At 50.2% G+C, this 16,168-nt stretch overlaps 1 protein-coding gene across 1 annotated transcript in view; it reads left to right on the top strand.

The window, feature by feature from the left end:
* Nacc2 (NACC family member 2) overlaps window positions 1-16,168 on the top strand; it is a 70,510-nt gene that overhangs the window by 49,872 nt on the left and 4,470 nt on the right. Inside the window, 4 exon segments of the mRNA XM_038336485.2 lie at window positions 11,998-12,162; window positions 14,080-14,185; window positions 14,695-14,792; window positions 15,857-16,167. Of these exon segments, the coding sequence (XP_038192413.1) occupies window positions 11,998-12,162; window positions 14,080-14,185; window positions 14,695-14,792; window positions 15,857-16,167 (680 nt within the window).

Genomic DNA, 16,168 nt, shown 5'->3' with positions numbered 1-16,168 from the left:
GGGTTGACCTTGAACTTGTGATTCTCCTTCACCTAAGTGTTGGCATTTCAGGTACGCTCCATCACACCTGATTTATGTGGTGATAGAGACCGAGCTCAGGGCTTTGTGCGTGATAAGCAAGCCCTATGCTATCTGAGCCCCAGCTTCAGCCCATGATTTTCTTCTTCTTCTTCTTCTTCTTCTTCTTCTTCTTCTTCTTCTTCTTCTTCTTCTTCTTCTTCTTCTTCTTCTTCTTCTTCTTCTTCTTCTCCTCCTCCTCCTCCCTTCTTCCTTCTTCCTTCTTCTTTTTCAAGACAGGGTTTCTCTGTAGGTTTGGGGTCTGTTCCAGAACTAGCTCTTGTAGACCAGGCTGGCCTCGCACTCACAGAGATCCACCTGCCTCTGCCTCCCAAGTGCTGGGATTAAAGACGTTCACCACCACTGCCCAGCTAATGATTTTTATTTCTAGTGATAACCTTTGTGTTCCTTTTCTTGCCTCTTGACATTAGCTGGGATTTCTCGTTCCTTCTCGTTCCCCAACTCAGGAAAAGCTTTTGATACATCAGACCCATTGTGCGGTGCCGTTCTAGGCTTGCTGTGGTTTTGCTGTTTTGTTTTTTTATGAAATTAAGGCTATTTCTCTTCTTTCCCCTTGACTTAAGGCTTTTTTTCCCCCCCAAAAAAATAAGTTAGAGATTGACGAAAGCTTTTTGTTGTTTTCCTTGACCGTAGCCTCTCGCCATTGTCTTAGTTTTCTGTTGTTGCGATAGACGCCATGGTAGCTGAGGTGGGACTTACAGTTCCAGTAGACCCTATTATAGCAGGGCTGGGGGTGAGCATGGCAGGCAGCAGGTAGCCATGGGAACAGGAAATGAAGAGTTCACATCTTCAACCACCAGCTCGTAGAAGCTGAAAGAGCAAGCTGGAAGTGTGGCAAAGCTACAGACCCTTAAAGCCTGCCCCTGTGATGGACTTCCAGCAAGGCCACCAACTGGAGACTGACGTGTTCAAATACTTGAGCCTTGGAAACATTGTCATTCAGACCATCACACTGCTTAATGCTGGGCTGCACCGGGCAACCTTAGATCCTGAGCATCCTAGAAGGCAGATTGCAGAATGAAGGTCAGACTGCCGCACCGAGTAGTGCTATCTTTAAGGGACCACTGTCCTGTACGCAGCTTCTGTGGATGACGCATCTTTACAAAGAACACAGCTGTGTGTGAGTTTCCTACTGTGTTTTGTTAATTTATTTACTTGTTGTTTTTGAGGCAGGGTTTCACTAAATAGCTCCTAGCTGTCCCAGAACTTGCTGTGTAAACTAAGCTGGCCTCAACCTCACAGGGACCTGCCTGCCTCCTCCCCCAGGAAGAGATTAAAGATGTGCAATGCCATGGCTTGCCTTGTACTGTTAATTTTGTACTCCTGGGATGAAATCACCCTAGCTGTGGGGTCTCACTCAAATTCAAGACCAACCTGAGCTGCAGAGACTTGCTCACAAAAACAAGAGGGTGGAAAGACGACTCTGCAATCGGTAACCTTGCTGCCCTTCTAGAGGAACCAGGTTGGGTTTCAAGTCCACACATGGTGGTTCATCTGTGACTACAGTTCCAGGGGACCCCACACCCTCTGCCCCCAGGTGTGTACATAGTGCGCATATAGACATACAGGCAAACACATACGCATAAAATTTTTTAATATAATAAAAATCCCTACACTATTAAAAAAAAGACAGGTATGGAAGCACACGTCTTTAATTTCATCACCTGGAAGGAAGAAGCAGGTGGATCTCTGAATTCAAGGCCAGCCTGGTCTGCATAGTAAATTCAGGCCAACTAGGGCTAAATAGTGAGACTTTGTCTCAAAAAAAACAAAAACTGTAACAACAACAAAGAGTGTTAGCAATAGGAAGGTGGCACTTTGCCCACACAAATCTCTCTATGAGTTACATTTAGGTTGTGACAACTTGTGTGGCTTTTAAAGGGAGGAATCCACTTAGCTCACGGGTTCACGGGATCAGTCCATCGTGGAAGGACATTTGACATCATGGCAGACAGGAAACAGAGAAAGGCCTCAGTCTGTTGAGCGCTGAAATTACAAGTGGGAGTCATTATCCCTGTTGCCAATATTTCAGAGACCTTTGAGACTTTTTTTCAGGAGTGAGATTGCCCCTTGCTTTCCCATAAAGCTCCACTCTGGGTTTGCTGTCAAGGTTTGGTATCTGTCACAGAGAAAATCCAGGATTGCTTTTTTCTCTAATGCTTTTGATTAAACATCCAGAAGAGGTGTGTAGAGCCACTGCACCCTTCACAGGGAGGTGGGTATCCAGATGAATTGTCTTTGCAACAGGACAACTCAGTTTCTACTTCCTATATCAGTTTTGGTAAGTTGCGTTTTATTTTTATTTTTATTTTTTTTTTTTTGGTTTTTTGAGACAGGGTTTCCTTGTGTAGTGCTGGCTGTAGAACTAGCTTATAGACCAGGCTGGCCATGAACTCACAGAAATCCCCCTGCCTCTGCCTCCCACCCCCCAGTGCTGGGATTAAAGGCATGTGCCACCACTTTGTTTTTAAGATAGGATGGATCTCACTGTTTAGTTTTAACTTATCTGGAACTCACTATTTAAAGGCATGCATTTCTATGTCTGGCTTGTTACATTATGTATATTTTAGTATCAGTTTACAAAGCCAAAAAATTAGGGGCTAGAGAGATCTCTCAATGGTTAAGCGCATGGGTATCCTTCTAGAGGACCCAGGTTCAATTCCCAAAATCCGCATGGTAGCTCACAATCACCAATAATTCCAGCTCCAGGGGTCCAGTCATATGTATGATGCACTGGCGTAGATATTGGCAAAACACATATAAGACAATTAAACAATTTTAAACCCCAAAATAAATAATAAAAAAAATCATCTCCATACTGTTAGGCCTGTGAGCGAGCCATCCTGCTTTGGGATGGAGCCTGGTGCTCCCACACTATCCTGAATGCCAGGTGGGACTCCTCCGCATGGTGCCAGGTCCTTACCACAGCATATAAGCGCTGTTGTCTCTATTGTCATCCCCACACATATCTTTTCGGATACGTGACCCCTGCCTCCATGGCCCTTGGGTTTATGACCTTGCTTGATTTTTTTCAGGCGCGTTCAGAATTAGACTCATCTTAGCCTTCTGAGTCCTGTGTGGTCCTGGAGTGCACTCTGCCCTCCTCCTCTCTCTGGAGTCTGTGGAGCCTTGCCTGCTGCCCTACTTAGTTCCAAATGTGCTGAGAGGCGGTTGCATGGCCTGCCTTATAAGCTGCACCCAGGCTCAAGGCAGAGCTGGGAGTTCTTCCAGGTCGGCCTGGTCTTGGGCGGGCACAGAGGCAGTGTGTGACTCTTGAGTTCCTGCCGCCGTCTTGCTGGCTGTACTGGGTGCATGTTAACCCCAGGCTTGTTTTCCTGTAAGACTGGCCGTGTTTCTTTTCATCGATGCCTTCTGGTCTGACGTTTGCAGAGCACCCAGCTCTCTTCTATGTGCTGTGCACCTGTACCTGCCTCTTGTTTTCAAGCTGCCTTTGATCTCATGACAAGCAGGGTCTCACTGTGTTAACACTGGCATTCCTGGGGTGCCCAGGGGCCGGCCATCCTTTCCCCTCCATCACCTGGGTGGCCAGAACCCACAGGGTCAGTCAGTACCCCAGCTCCTGGGTTTGAGTTGTTGGAGTACATGGCCCATTCGCATTTCCTGTAAACAACCTGCTTGTTAGGGCTTAGTTCATACCGACCCTGACCCCCCCTGTGCCTTCCTACTTTTTTGCATTAATCGAGTATCCTGTTTTCTGTGAATGAGACCTGTGTGTTTTTGTGGTGTCCTTCTACGGACAAATGATTTCAGCGACTTTGCTTTAGTGTTTTACAAACTTTGGGGCTTTACCACCTGACTTGCATCACAAAGCATTTCTGCCCAGGAGCCTCCCACACCTGTTGCTCTGACGCTGCGCTGGTGTGTCTTAATCCTGTGAGCAGTTTGTTGTTGTGCTCGCCTTTAATCCCCGCACGCAGGGGGCAGAGACAGACCTGCCCAAGGGGCTTGTGTTCCAACCACTGTTAGGTCTCTGGCACTAGTTCCTTCTTCCCTCTGGAGTGTGATTGCTACCAGTGCCGCCTGCTCCTGAGGCCCAGGCTCTCCATGTGTCTCCTATTCTAGTTTCTTTTTTTTTTTTTAAGATTAAAAATTGTTTATTTTATGCGTATGAGTGTTTTGCCCGCATGAATGTCTGTGCACCACGTGTATGCAGTGCCCATGGAGGCCAGAAGAGGGTGCCCCCGGAACTGGAGTTACAGAGGGTTGTGGGCTGCCATGTGGGTGCGGAAATTGAAGCAGTGTCCTGTGTGAGTAGTCAGTGCTCTTGACCACGGACCTCTTCAGCTGCTGTTCTCTGCCATTTTTGTTTCCTTCCTATATCTGAGTGTTACGCATTGAATTATTTTCTAGTCCATGAATCTTATCTGCTCTGTGTAATTCTTCCCCCAAATCACCCTTCTGGATTCAGGATTTTAGTTACTGCCGTCTTTTATTTCCTTATTGATTCTGGTTTTCTTTGAGGCTTCCAGTTTTATTCCCCACTCCCTCCCACATTCACAGCAGAGATCTTAAAGTCTGCATCTGCTAATTGTCAGATCTAATGTCTTTTTGTAAATCGATTTTTTTTTTTCCTCATTTGGTCTGCGTCTAATAGTTTTGTTGCTGTTTTCTGGTCTTCCTAGTATTGTTTCCTTGATAGCTGGGCATTACTTAAAAACATTTTAGAAGCCTGAACAGCTGTTCCAAGGAGGGCCTGGGCACTGGTCCTCCCAGGCTGTGGTGAGAGGCCCTGGGTGGGCCCAGCACAGGCTGTGTTCTGAGCCCCAGGCTCAACCATAGCTGTTGTTCTGGGTTGCAGCTGGAAGCTGGAACTGCCTTGGCAGGGCTCTGAGATCTAGTCTGCCTCCCAGGACAGAAACCACCAAGCTGCGTCTTGGCTGTTGTTTTTCCGAGTCTTGTCCTGCATACATGCTGTTTAGTATTCTACAGAGAGGCACCCAAGGATAGTGTAGCATGGTGCTCAGAATTCCACCCCCGAGTCCTGTGCCTCCCCAGGTCTCCCTACCCTGTTCCTCATGCCCCACCATGCTCTGTCCTTCTCTCTGGAGTCCCAGTCCTAATCCTGCTGATCCTGGCCACTGAAGAACCAACCACCACCACCACGACCACCAATCCCCCTCTACACCCCTCCCCGCGATCCTGGCCACTGAAGAACCAAACCACCACCACCACCACCACCACCACCACCACCACCACCACACACGCGCCTTTTTTTAAAAGCACAGATCATACAGTTGCCCTCCACAAAGAAGTTCTTTCTTGCCTTGGTGACTCTGTAGCAGAAGCAAGGTCTCCGGGTGAATTACTTGCTTCCTGATCTCTTCCCTGGGGCACCCATAGGTACCCCATTCTAGGTGTTTTTCCAAGCCCAAGGTGTATATGTATGTAAGTGTGAGGTATTAGCTAAGCCCTGTGCCCGACTTTAACTCATTAAGTGTCCTGGGGTTGCCGCCACACAGAGAAATCTTTTTTTTTTTTTTTTTTTGGTTTTTCGAGACAGGGTTTCTCTGTGGCTTTGGAGCCTGTCCTGGAACTAGCTCTTGTAGACCAGGCTGGTCTCGAACTCACAGAGATCCGCCTGCCTCTGCCTCCCGAGTGCTGGGATTAAAGGCGTGCGCCACCACCGCCCGGCACACAGAGAAATCTTTACATTGCTCTGTGCCCTTTGTGTGACCATGGCCTGTTCTCTCTGTGCCACTTGTCAAGGAGAGCCACATCCTATCCTGTGTGAGGGTGGTATTGTGTGTCTCTGAGGTGTCGCTGGGTGAAGTGGAAAAATCCATAGCAGGATAGCAAGAAGGAATGGACAAGCTTGGCTTTCAGGAGTAACATTGGCCAGGACCATGGGTATGAAGGCCACACCAGCCAATAAACATGGGGGGACCAGGTCACTCATGGGAGCCACAGCGTTCTTCAAAACAGAGCCCAGGAGTCTATTTAGATCCAGAAGCCTGGTCCCTGGGTCTGACATGACACCCCTTGTGGGTGCTATTGAGTGTGTACCCTCACTGTGTACCCTCACTGCTTAAGTCTCTCTGGCCGCGGAACACAGTGAGTCCAGAGACCACAGGCCTCTCTGTCCAACCCCTAGAAGCCCACATCAACCATGAATATGAGTACATCCCCTGGTCCCACACCCGCTCTCCTCTCCGGGTTTCCCTACCCAGCTTGTGTTCTTGCCGTATTACCTTGGATCTGGAATGGATTTGGCCCACATTTTGGCATCTATGAAATGGGTATGTCCAGGTAATGTTGGTGGTATGTCTGACCGTTGTCACAGAGAGCCCCTCCTGGCAATTAGAGTTTATTTGCTCCCCTTTTGCAAGGCCCCGGAAGCTGTGCAAGGGAAACTGCTTCAGGAAAAGCCCAAATGCATGGGACCCTTACAGGATGACAGGCCACCCACTAGTCAGTGGTGCTGAGTATGCAGCTGGCCTGGCCAGCCAGCAGAGAGCCAGTGGAGTCATAGAGCCCACCCTCAGCACCTAGAGGAAGGAGAACCACACTGGACGTCAGTGACCTTACAGACTAACATTCAGCTGGCCCAGGCCCTGGCCATCAGGAAGCTCCTGAGCCAGGCCTGGGTGGTGTTAGGCAGGAAGTGTGTGTTTGGTGGGGGTGGGACACAATCCTCTGTGTAAGATCAGGGCATGTGTGGGGTTCCCACAGGGCATGTGTGGGGTTCCTTTTGTCTAGTTGCACAGGTAGTACCTCCCACACCCTGATTTCCAGCCATCAATCACCGAGGTCTAGTGTCTGCTCACCTCCTCCGGACTTCCTGCTCTTCATCCCTCTAAACCTGTCCCTAAGACACAAGGTCACTGTGTTCAGGTGGATGTCAGGAGTGTGACCCCTTCACTACCAGACTCTGGTTATTGCTAAGCTGGGGCGTGCAGGGTAGATGATGGCTTCTCCTGGTTTTCTACTCTGATAATCCACGGGACTGCTTTTCAAGGTAGTTCTCATTTGTGCTCTCACTGACAACACATGGGCACCATGTTCCGCCTTGTAACTGGTTCTAGGTCCTGACTCCAAAGAACAGGATGATAGTCTATTGTGGTTTCAGCTTCATTTCTTTTTTTGTTTAATAGTTTTTCGAGACAGGGTTTCTCCGTAGCCTTGGAGTCTGTCCTGGAACTAGCTCTTGTAGACCAGGCTGGCCTCGAACTCACAGATCCACCTGTCTCTGCCTCCCCAGTGCTGGGTTTAAAGGCGTGCGCCACCATTACCTGGCTTCAGTTTCGTTTCTTGGCTGAATGTTGAGCAAGCACTTTACCAGTGCACATTCTCATCTATAAATCTCCTTGTCTACCCGTGTTTTAAACAGATGCTCAGTTGGTTTGTTCTTAAAAGATTTATTTATTTATGCATATGGGCACTTTCGTCTGTATGTACATCTGCACACCAGACAGGGGCCTTGGAACTCATGGGGCTACAGTTGTGAGCCTCCATGAGTGCTGGGAATTGAACTCGGGAACTCTATAAAAGAGAAGCCAGTCAGTGCTCTTAACACTGAATCATCTCTCTAGCCCTCGTTTTGCTGCTGCTGTTGTTTTTAAAAGTTGGGTTTTGAGAGGGTTTTCTTTGTCCTTCCCACCCATAGCCAACTCATTTTGTTACTCTTTCACGTAAGTGTTTGCTTGTTTCTGTTTGTTTTTTTTTCCATTTTGAAGAACTGACATTTCTGGTTATTGAAGGGTTTGTGCTGTCGGGATCATGTCAGAACTCTTACCCAAATCCCAAGAACAGGTTTTTCTTGCTGTGTGCTTCCAGAAGTCTCCAGAATCACTTCTGCAATGGAGGAATGAGGGTCTGAATGAGAGTGGCCCTGGTTTTGGTGTGGGGTGACTGTAAAGGGCCTGAAAGTCAGACGGCTCTGCTGACTAGCTCACACCAGTGTAAGCCAGCAGAGTGCGCTTGTGCAGATCATCTGTGGCAGCTCTGGGATGAGCGTGCCTGTGTGTGTGTCTGTCTGTCTGTCTGTCTGTACCATGCGGTCTCGATGACTGCAGCATTACCAGGAGTCTTCCAGTGTGATTTGGCATTTTTCTCTCATCATGGGATTATTTTTTTTACTCACAATTAAGAACTAGGGTTTGTTTTCTGATTCTGTATTTTGAGAGGGTGGTGTGTACAGCTAGTCTGTGAAGTAGGTGGGAATCCCCAGGCCTCTGCAGCTCTGACTGCAGTGGGCTTGGGACTTCTCGATGGGGTTCTCAGAAATGGGGTTGTTGGCATGCTTCACCCCAAGGGTATCTGAACAGAGTAGGGGAGCTACTGCTGGGCAGTCTCCTTGGGGCAGATCCCTGGGAGGGAAACAGACCGTGGGATCTGCGCTCCCCCTCTCCTGCTCTCTCCCTTCACAGGGCCTCACCCCAGCTAAACATGGTCGATACTAAGCTACACCCAAAGTGCTTATTTTCTTTGTTTTTGTTGTTGTTTTGTTTTATTTCTAAGACAGGGTCTTATGAGGCTGACCTTAAATTTGCTATGTAGCTGAGGATGACCTTGAACTCTGATCTTCCTGTCTGCCAAGTGCTAGGATTCTAGGCCTGAGCCACAATGCCCAGCCTCTTTCCTCTTTTAAATGTGCTTATTCCTATAATATAAAGTAGTATTTTTCAGTCATTTTCAGTGTGCTGTTCAGTGACATTAACATGCACATTGTTCAGCCATCACTAAAGTTCTGTCCATAGAACTTCCTGACATCTTCCTAACTAACGTGGATTCCCCACTCAAAATATTTTGCCTCTTGGTTCCATATGGCTTGACACCTGGGAACCTCACAAAAGTGAAATCCTACATGTTTGACCTTCTGTGCTCAGCTCATCTTACTCAGAACTGAGCCCTTCTTGGACAATTAGGACCCTGCGTGTCTTATCACCCAGATTTGGTGCCTCTGGGCCTCAGAGACTTAGCCGGCCTCCTGGGTGACCATGTTAAGAGCCCCGAAATGTAGCCCACATATCATGTGACCACTAGTATCCAGTTTGCTTCCGTGGTGTGACCTAAAGGGGGTGGGTTAATGGTCCTAGGGAAAGGAGGCACCCCCTAACAGGTCTCCCTGCTGTGACCAGGAAGGCTACCCTTCGGTGTTTAGTCAGCTCTTCTCAGCATGCTCTCCCTAGGATGCTCAGCCCTAGAAACCAGAGCCTTGTCACCTGGTCTGGGGAATGGGAAAGTGACATTGATACCACTGGGACCAGTCCCGCATGATAAGAGACTTCAGTCTCCCGGTACCTGAGACCAGGATGCAGGGAACTTCATGTAATCACAGGCTCTTTCCTCAGCTCACAATCCTTGGTGTGTCATGTGAGGGTAGGGAGTGGGGCGAACAGGGATGTCGGACTCCCAGCACACCTAGAACAAGTACCAGCCTGGACTCAGTGCCCATTGAGGTCTCCTGGGAATGAAGGTCCAGTCTCCTCTGGGAGTGAGTCTCTGGAGTTTCCCTTAACACCTAGCTGCCTCTTAACGCTATAGCCTGAGTAGTGACCAAAGCCACCCCGTGGGGACCTGGGGCGGGGCGGAGGCACCCGAAGGAGTTCAGAGTACCTTCGCAATGAGCTAAGGCTTGGTTTAGTGTATTTTTAGAGACGACAGCATCCAGCACTTGGCAGGGCAGAAATAGAAGAGGTTTTTTGGGGCTCTGGGCTGACAGTCTCTGGCTCTTGGGGAGCCAGGCTGGGGAGGGCGTGCATGTGGAGCGCAAACAACTTCTGCTGTTGAGAAAAACATCTCGAGAGAGCGCTGGCTGAGGACGGAGAATTATTTCTGTTGGTGAACACTCTTTATGTAAATGCCACGCACCGCGCACAGCGTTGGCGCTGCTCGTTTGCATGTGTAATCACAGCAGGCGGGGCGCGGGGGGCGGGGGGCGGATAATTATGTTTTAAAATACCATCCGGATTGTTTGATGTGTTCCCTCAGTCTCCGGGTAATTCCGGGCTGTAACGATTCTCCGCTGGTTGGGAAATGCCACCTGGCCAGCCTGACCAGCAGTTGGTACCAGGCAGGGGTCTGCCTCTCAGCAACTTCCAGTTTTCTGGCTTTTGTCCTCACTGACTGTCTGTCGGCTCTGAGACTTCCTCAGACACAGGTGGAGATGCTATCCGGAGCTGCAGCAGTGGGCCTGAGGCATCCTGGAGACTCTGCTCTGCAGCTCCAGATTCTGGGGACAGGGTTGAGCCTCACATAGGCTTCCCACCCTGTCTTCTGTTCTCAAGCCCCTCCTGCATAGTGATTGACAGTTCCTTAGGGTGTGGGTGGTCATTTCAGAACTCAGATGTTGGCCCTTAGGGATTGATGTCCCAACATCTCCCTCAGGAACAGTGTGTCAGAATCCTTGCACATCCTTCCTGTGCAGGACCCTCCCCTGTCATCTGCCCTCATGGGGCCCCTGCACAGTGGCCCCCTGCTGAGAAGTGCTGAGTGTCCCTACTGTGTGGTCATTGTGAGGAGGGACAGGAAGCTAGCCCATCTGGAGCAACCAGGTGTACCTGTGTCTGATCTTGGAGCTGTCTTGGGGCAAGGTCTAAGTCTGAGCCATCTTCATTGAGCCTGCCAGGCTCTGAGCCTGTGGGGCCAACAGACTCTAGCTATCTTAGGGCCAAGTCCTGTCTGCACCACACAGACACAGATAACAGACATGAACACATACAGACTTATACATTCATAGATACAGACACTCAATCACACAAGCACACATGCATAAATGCACACAGACGCACACATACACAAACAAATATAGAAACGCACACAGAGAACAGCTGGCCGGGAACAGGTGGCCCTCTAAGGACCTAACCTGTGTGCTGTGGCCTCTCTCTGAGCAAGGTGGAGTATGTGTTACTGCTAGTCTCTGTGGCCTATATGAACATGGTCCAAGGATTAGCCAAAAGGCTAGCCGAAGTGCAGGGCCTCCTGGGAAAGGGGGCTGGACAGGCAGTGGGGAAATGGAGGAACTGAGACAAGACTGCAGGATAGGGGTTAGACCGTAGGGCCTCCTATGTCTTGTAGCACATAGCGTGCTCAGTAAGTAGTCCTTGCCCAAGCCCTCTGTGACTTGTAAGAGACTGTTCTTCCTGCCTGTTGGGTGCTGATGCTGGCTAACCGGTGTCCTGCACTCACCTGTGGACCTGCCTCATGGGTGCAGCCTCAGCTGCAGGTTCAGAGGAGCTCTTGGGCCCAGCTGCCTGTCCCAGACATGGTTTGCCAGAACATTCCCAGACAACAGGGATGCCGGACTGCTGTCTTTGCTTTTGACAACTGTTTAGGAGCACTTCCTTGTGCCAGGCCAAAATAGTCCAAGAGGCCGCGTCTCCGAATGCGATAAGATACTCATCCCCTCACCTGCCAAGTAGAACTAGTCGTGTCTGTTTACCTCTTGCATGAAGTCACTCTGAAGAGAGCCTGGGGCCCTGTTCTGTTTCCCTCCCTGCCTGTGTCTTCCATGGGTTTTCCTGGCAGCGGAGCTGGCAGACTTACTCTCTGAAGGGTGCAGGCTGCTGAGTTCAAACTCCGCCTGCAGCTTCAAGGTCTCTTCTGGTCAGGTTGTCTGTATCCTGCTTCCAGAACATGCCCTATGCATGTACCAGCCCTCCTTCCCACCTAACCAGTAGCCAACTCTGGGAACCACCTCTCACCCTCTGCAGCCTGTTGCCAGGCCTAGGCAGGCTGTCTTCCCATTCATGCTGTCAGGCATCGTTGCGGGCCAGGGCTGGATTGCAGGTGGACACACTGCGTGTTTAGTGTGGAGGGTTGGCCACCCTGGGTTTAGGTTAGCCCCAGACTGATGCGGAATGTTTCTAACCTGGGCCTTGGGGAGTGTGGTAGGCAGGTGCAGAGCAACCCAGGTTCACCTGTAGACTCCCACCTAATTGGATTAGTTCTTTGCCTTAGTACAAGAGAAACCAGAGCCCGTGCCCCTGGAAAGTCGTTCCTGTGTCCTCATCCGTCGCGACCTGGTGGCGCTGCCCGCCAGCCTCATCAGCCAGATTGGGTACCGCTGCCACCCAAAGCTCTACTCGGAGGGTGACCCTGGAGAGAAACTGGAGCTTGTAGCAGGTGAGGCGGCCCCGCCCGTCATCGTCACTGTATGCAAATGTCCTATCCATTATTTTTCAGAGCTATGAACGATGCACTCATTACCAATCAGTCAAAAAGAAAGAAAAAAAGAACATCTTAAATTTCTTCTAATTTCTTTTTAGAAGAATGTGTCATTAAGAGGAGTTATTCAATTGAATTAATTTAGCATTTTAATTGAGTCCCCTGAGCTGGCCAGGCTCCTGATTGGCAGGGGCTATATACATGATGTCATGTTTACCAGTGTCCTTCCTACCCCACTTTCCAGTCTGTCTGAATGGTATCTCACAGTCCAGAGTGGAATCCAGAAGCCCTCAAGGAAAGCACCTTTTCAGAAACATCACCCTTTTAGTGTTGGGGTCCTCACATGTTGTAAGGCAGTATCCAACAAGATCCAAGTGGGTGGCACCCCGTTGTCCTCACGCTGTTTGCTGTAATTGCCTTGAGGCTGGCTTCGACTCATAAGAGATCCTCTTGCTTCTGTCTCCTGAGTGATGGGATTAAAGGTGTGAGCCACCATATCTGGTCTTTAATTGCTCTTTTTGATTGCTTGGGAAGCCCCTAGCAAGTTGGACAGATTCCTCAGCGCTGCCTGAGCCACCCTCTCCTGTTTCTGCCTGCCACCCCATACTGCCACATCCTGGGCAGCATCTTGAGGTCCACTTTCAGTAGTACAGGAACTCCAGATTCCGTCCAGTTGTCCCCTCTCCTGGAAACCACTGCCTTAGAGACTTTATTACCAGTTCTCCGGTAGGCAATGTGGGACTGCTCCAACCAAGTCCTGGAATACGATAAATTCTCTGGGAGCTAGAGACAGTCTCTCAGACTGCTGTGAAGTCATTTAAGAGGGTAGAATTGTTTCTTATGTGACAGCAGGTTTCTTTCCTCACCTAGGCTATTCTCTCTCTCCCCCCCCCCCCCCCCCACCCCAGACAGGGTTTCTCTGTAGCTTTGGAGCCTGTTCTGGAACTAGCTCTTGTAGACCAGGCTGGCCTCGAACTCACAGAGATCCACCTGCCTCTGCCTCCCGAGTGCTGTGATTAAAGACCTGCACCACCACCGCCCAGCGACCTAGGCTCTTCTTTCTGCCAAGACCTAATAGACAGAGCCAATGGGAAGATCTGGGAACTAGGTGCGGTATGCACGCCTGTAACCCAAGTACTTGGGAGGCTGAAGCAGGGGAATTGAGAATTGGAGGCAAGCCTAAACTATACAGTAAGAGTTTCACTTGAAACAAAAAGGTTTAGCTCATGCATGCTTCATCAGAAATAAGATGAGCAGCCAGACGTGGTGGTGCACGCCTTTTGTCCCAGCATGCTGGAGGCAGAGGCAGGTAGATCTCTTGAGTTTGAGATCAGCCTGGTCTACCAAGTGAGTTCCAGAGCAGCCAGCACAGAGAAACCCTGTCTCAGAAAGGGAGCAAAGCAAAAAAGAAAGATGAGCCAGGCATGGTGGCACACGCCTTTAATCCCAGCACTGGGAGGCAGAGACAGGCAGATCTCTGTGAGTTTGAGGCCAGCCTGGTCTCCAGAGCTGTTACAAGAGAAACCCTGTTTTGAGAAAATAAAAAACAAGAACAAAAGGCAAAAAAACAAATGAGAAAAAGAGAAGGTGGGAGTTTAGGAGACATTGAAGCTATGGGCTTTGTCACAGCGTTCCCAACCTGCTAGATTTCAGTTGATGATATAAGTTGGGAAGAGCTTGGCCTTAGCATCCTCCAACCCTAGTGTCCTCCAGCAGGGCAGAACTGACATTTCTTTCTGGAGGCTCCTTTTCACCTTTTGCCCCTCCTTAGGCTCCCCTGCAGTATTTTGTGACCCTAGCATCCCCTTAGAGGGCTTGAGGCCATGTTTCGTTTATAATGCTAAAGACCTCATACATTGATGTTTGCTGGTTTAGGCTCCGGGGTCTACATCACACGTGGTCAGCTCATGAACTGCCACCTGTGTGCAGGGGTGAAGCACAAGGTCCTGCTGAGGAGGCTCCTGGCCACCTTCTTTGACAGGTAGGTATGTAGGGGGCAGCAGAAGATTCTAGAGGTTCCCCTAGCTGTGAGCTTCTGGTCATCAAAGCTTTGAGCTTTCACAACGTTACATTCATTCCTAACACTAATGTGGACATTTGGCCTGGAAATGCCCTGGAAAAAGCTCCAGAAAGACAGCACATCCTCTTATGCCGGGGCTCAGCCTAGAGAAAGACCGGCTGTGTCCCCCTCCCCAAAGAAAGTGAGAAGCCTCATGTGTACTACCGTGTGCGTGAGGCCACAGAGTCCCTTCCCCAAGGAAAAGCAGCGCTCTCAGGAGGCGCTGGGTGCCCCATGGCCAGTGCCAGAGCTAGTCGCTTAGGTTGCCCACTCTCCCTTACAGAAAGGCTGGGCCTTCTCCCCACATTGGCCTTGACTCAGAAGATACGCATACTTGTTCAAGGGAGACACAGGGGCGGTGTGGTGATTTTGGCTTTTTCACATGGTCACTTCTGGACCAACCCTGCCTCCTTTTCTTGTCCCTCCTCCAGGAACACACTGGCCAATAGCTGTGGCACTGGTATACGCTCGTCCACCAGTGACCCGAGCCGAAAGCCGCTGGACAGCCGAGTCCTGAACGCTGTGAAATGTGAGTGGATGGGGCCAGGTCACTGTGAGGTCTGGGAACCTGCAGGATCCCATCTAGGATTGAGACCCCACCCGAGGCAGGCCAAGTTGGGCCCCAGGGTTATTCTGGGCCATGGGCTCCTGTCTCGAATGCTTGCTTTGGCCTGTAGCACTGGGACTGGGACCAGGAGGGAGAAAAGAGCAGCAAGCAAAACTCGTCTCGAGGTGTTAACGTCCTTGGTAGGTTTCCAAGTGTGATGAATTCAGCTGCGAAACTATTTTAATATGTGAAATAGATCTAATTTTCCTTTTTGAACAAAACCCCTTATTTACATGTTGAGGTTATTTTGAGCCTTTGCCATCTGTTCGGCCGGCTTCTGCCTCCCGCTCCTGCGTGGTGGGGCGGAGCCCAGTCCATCTCTGTGGCAAGCCACCGCCCAGCCCCGTACCCTCAGAAGAAGCCGTGCTACCCAACACACACACACAGACTGGCCCAGAGCACAGCCGCCTGTGGAAGAAACGTCTTATTGTCTTGCTTAAAAAATCCCTTTGTGATACTAATTCTGTTTTCTAGAAAAAGGGTCTTAGCAGTGGGTAATTGCAGTCTTGAGGAATGGAGGTGACAATAGGACCCAAAGATGCTGGGCTCTTAGGGACCTGTTCCTGCTCTGTGGGGACCTGGGCCTGACCTTGATCTCCAGCTCCTGGTAGGAAACAGAGGAGGGCTTTTGTTTTGTTTAATTGAAGATGACACCCACCTTCCTTTTTGTTTGCTGTGTCTGAAACCAGGGCGTTGGCAAACCAGCTCCTCATGTAGGGAGGACCGTCTTTCTACTTGTCCCGGTTTGCAGGTGAAAGTAGGAAGACCAGAGAAGTTAGACACAGCTCCAAACCTGATGGGCACCCAAGCTGACTAACCTTAGTCATAGACATCATTCCAAAGCTCAAATCGAGGGGTCTCAGTGGGAACCTAGAGTGCAGACAGGCCAGCCCTGGGCACCTCACTTCTGTGGACACTTGGGCAGCAGTGGGCCGAGCAGTGAGGGGAGAGGCCACTCTCACACGTCCTTCCGCCTCTCCCTGCAGTGTACTGTCAGAACTTCGCCCCCAGCTTCAAGGAGAGCGAGATGAACGTGATTGCGGCAGACATGTGTACCAATGCTCGCCGTGTGCGCAAGCGCTGGCTGCCGAAGATCAAGTCCATGCTGCCCGAGGGTGTGGAAATGTACCGCACCGTCATGGGCGCCTCAGCCGCCAGCCTGCCCCTGGACCCAGAGTTCCCGCCGGCTGCTTCGCAGGTGTTCGAGCAGCGCATCTATGCCGAGCGTCGAAGTGACGCCGCCGCCATCGTGGCTCTGAGAACTGATGCTGTGAATGTGGATCTGAGCGCCTCAGCCC

This window comes from Arvicola amphibius, chromosome 7 (assembly GCF_903992535.2).
Source record: "Arvicola amphibius chromosome 7, mArvAmp1.2, whole genome shotgun sequence".
In the NCBI taxonomy this organism is placed as follows: Eukaryota; Metazoa; Chordata; class Mammalia; order Rodentia; family Cricetidae; genus Arvicola; species Arvicola amphibius.
This window is presented reverse-complemented; position numbering and strand designations above follow the sequence as displayed.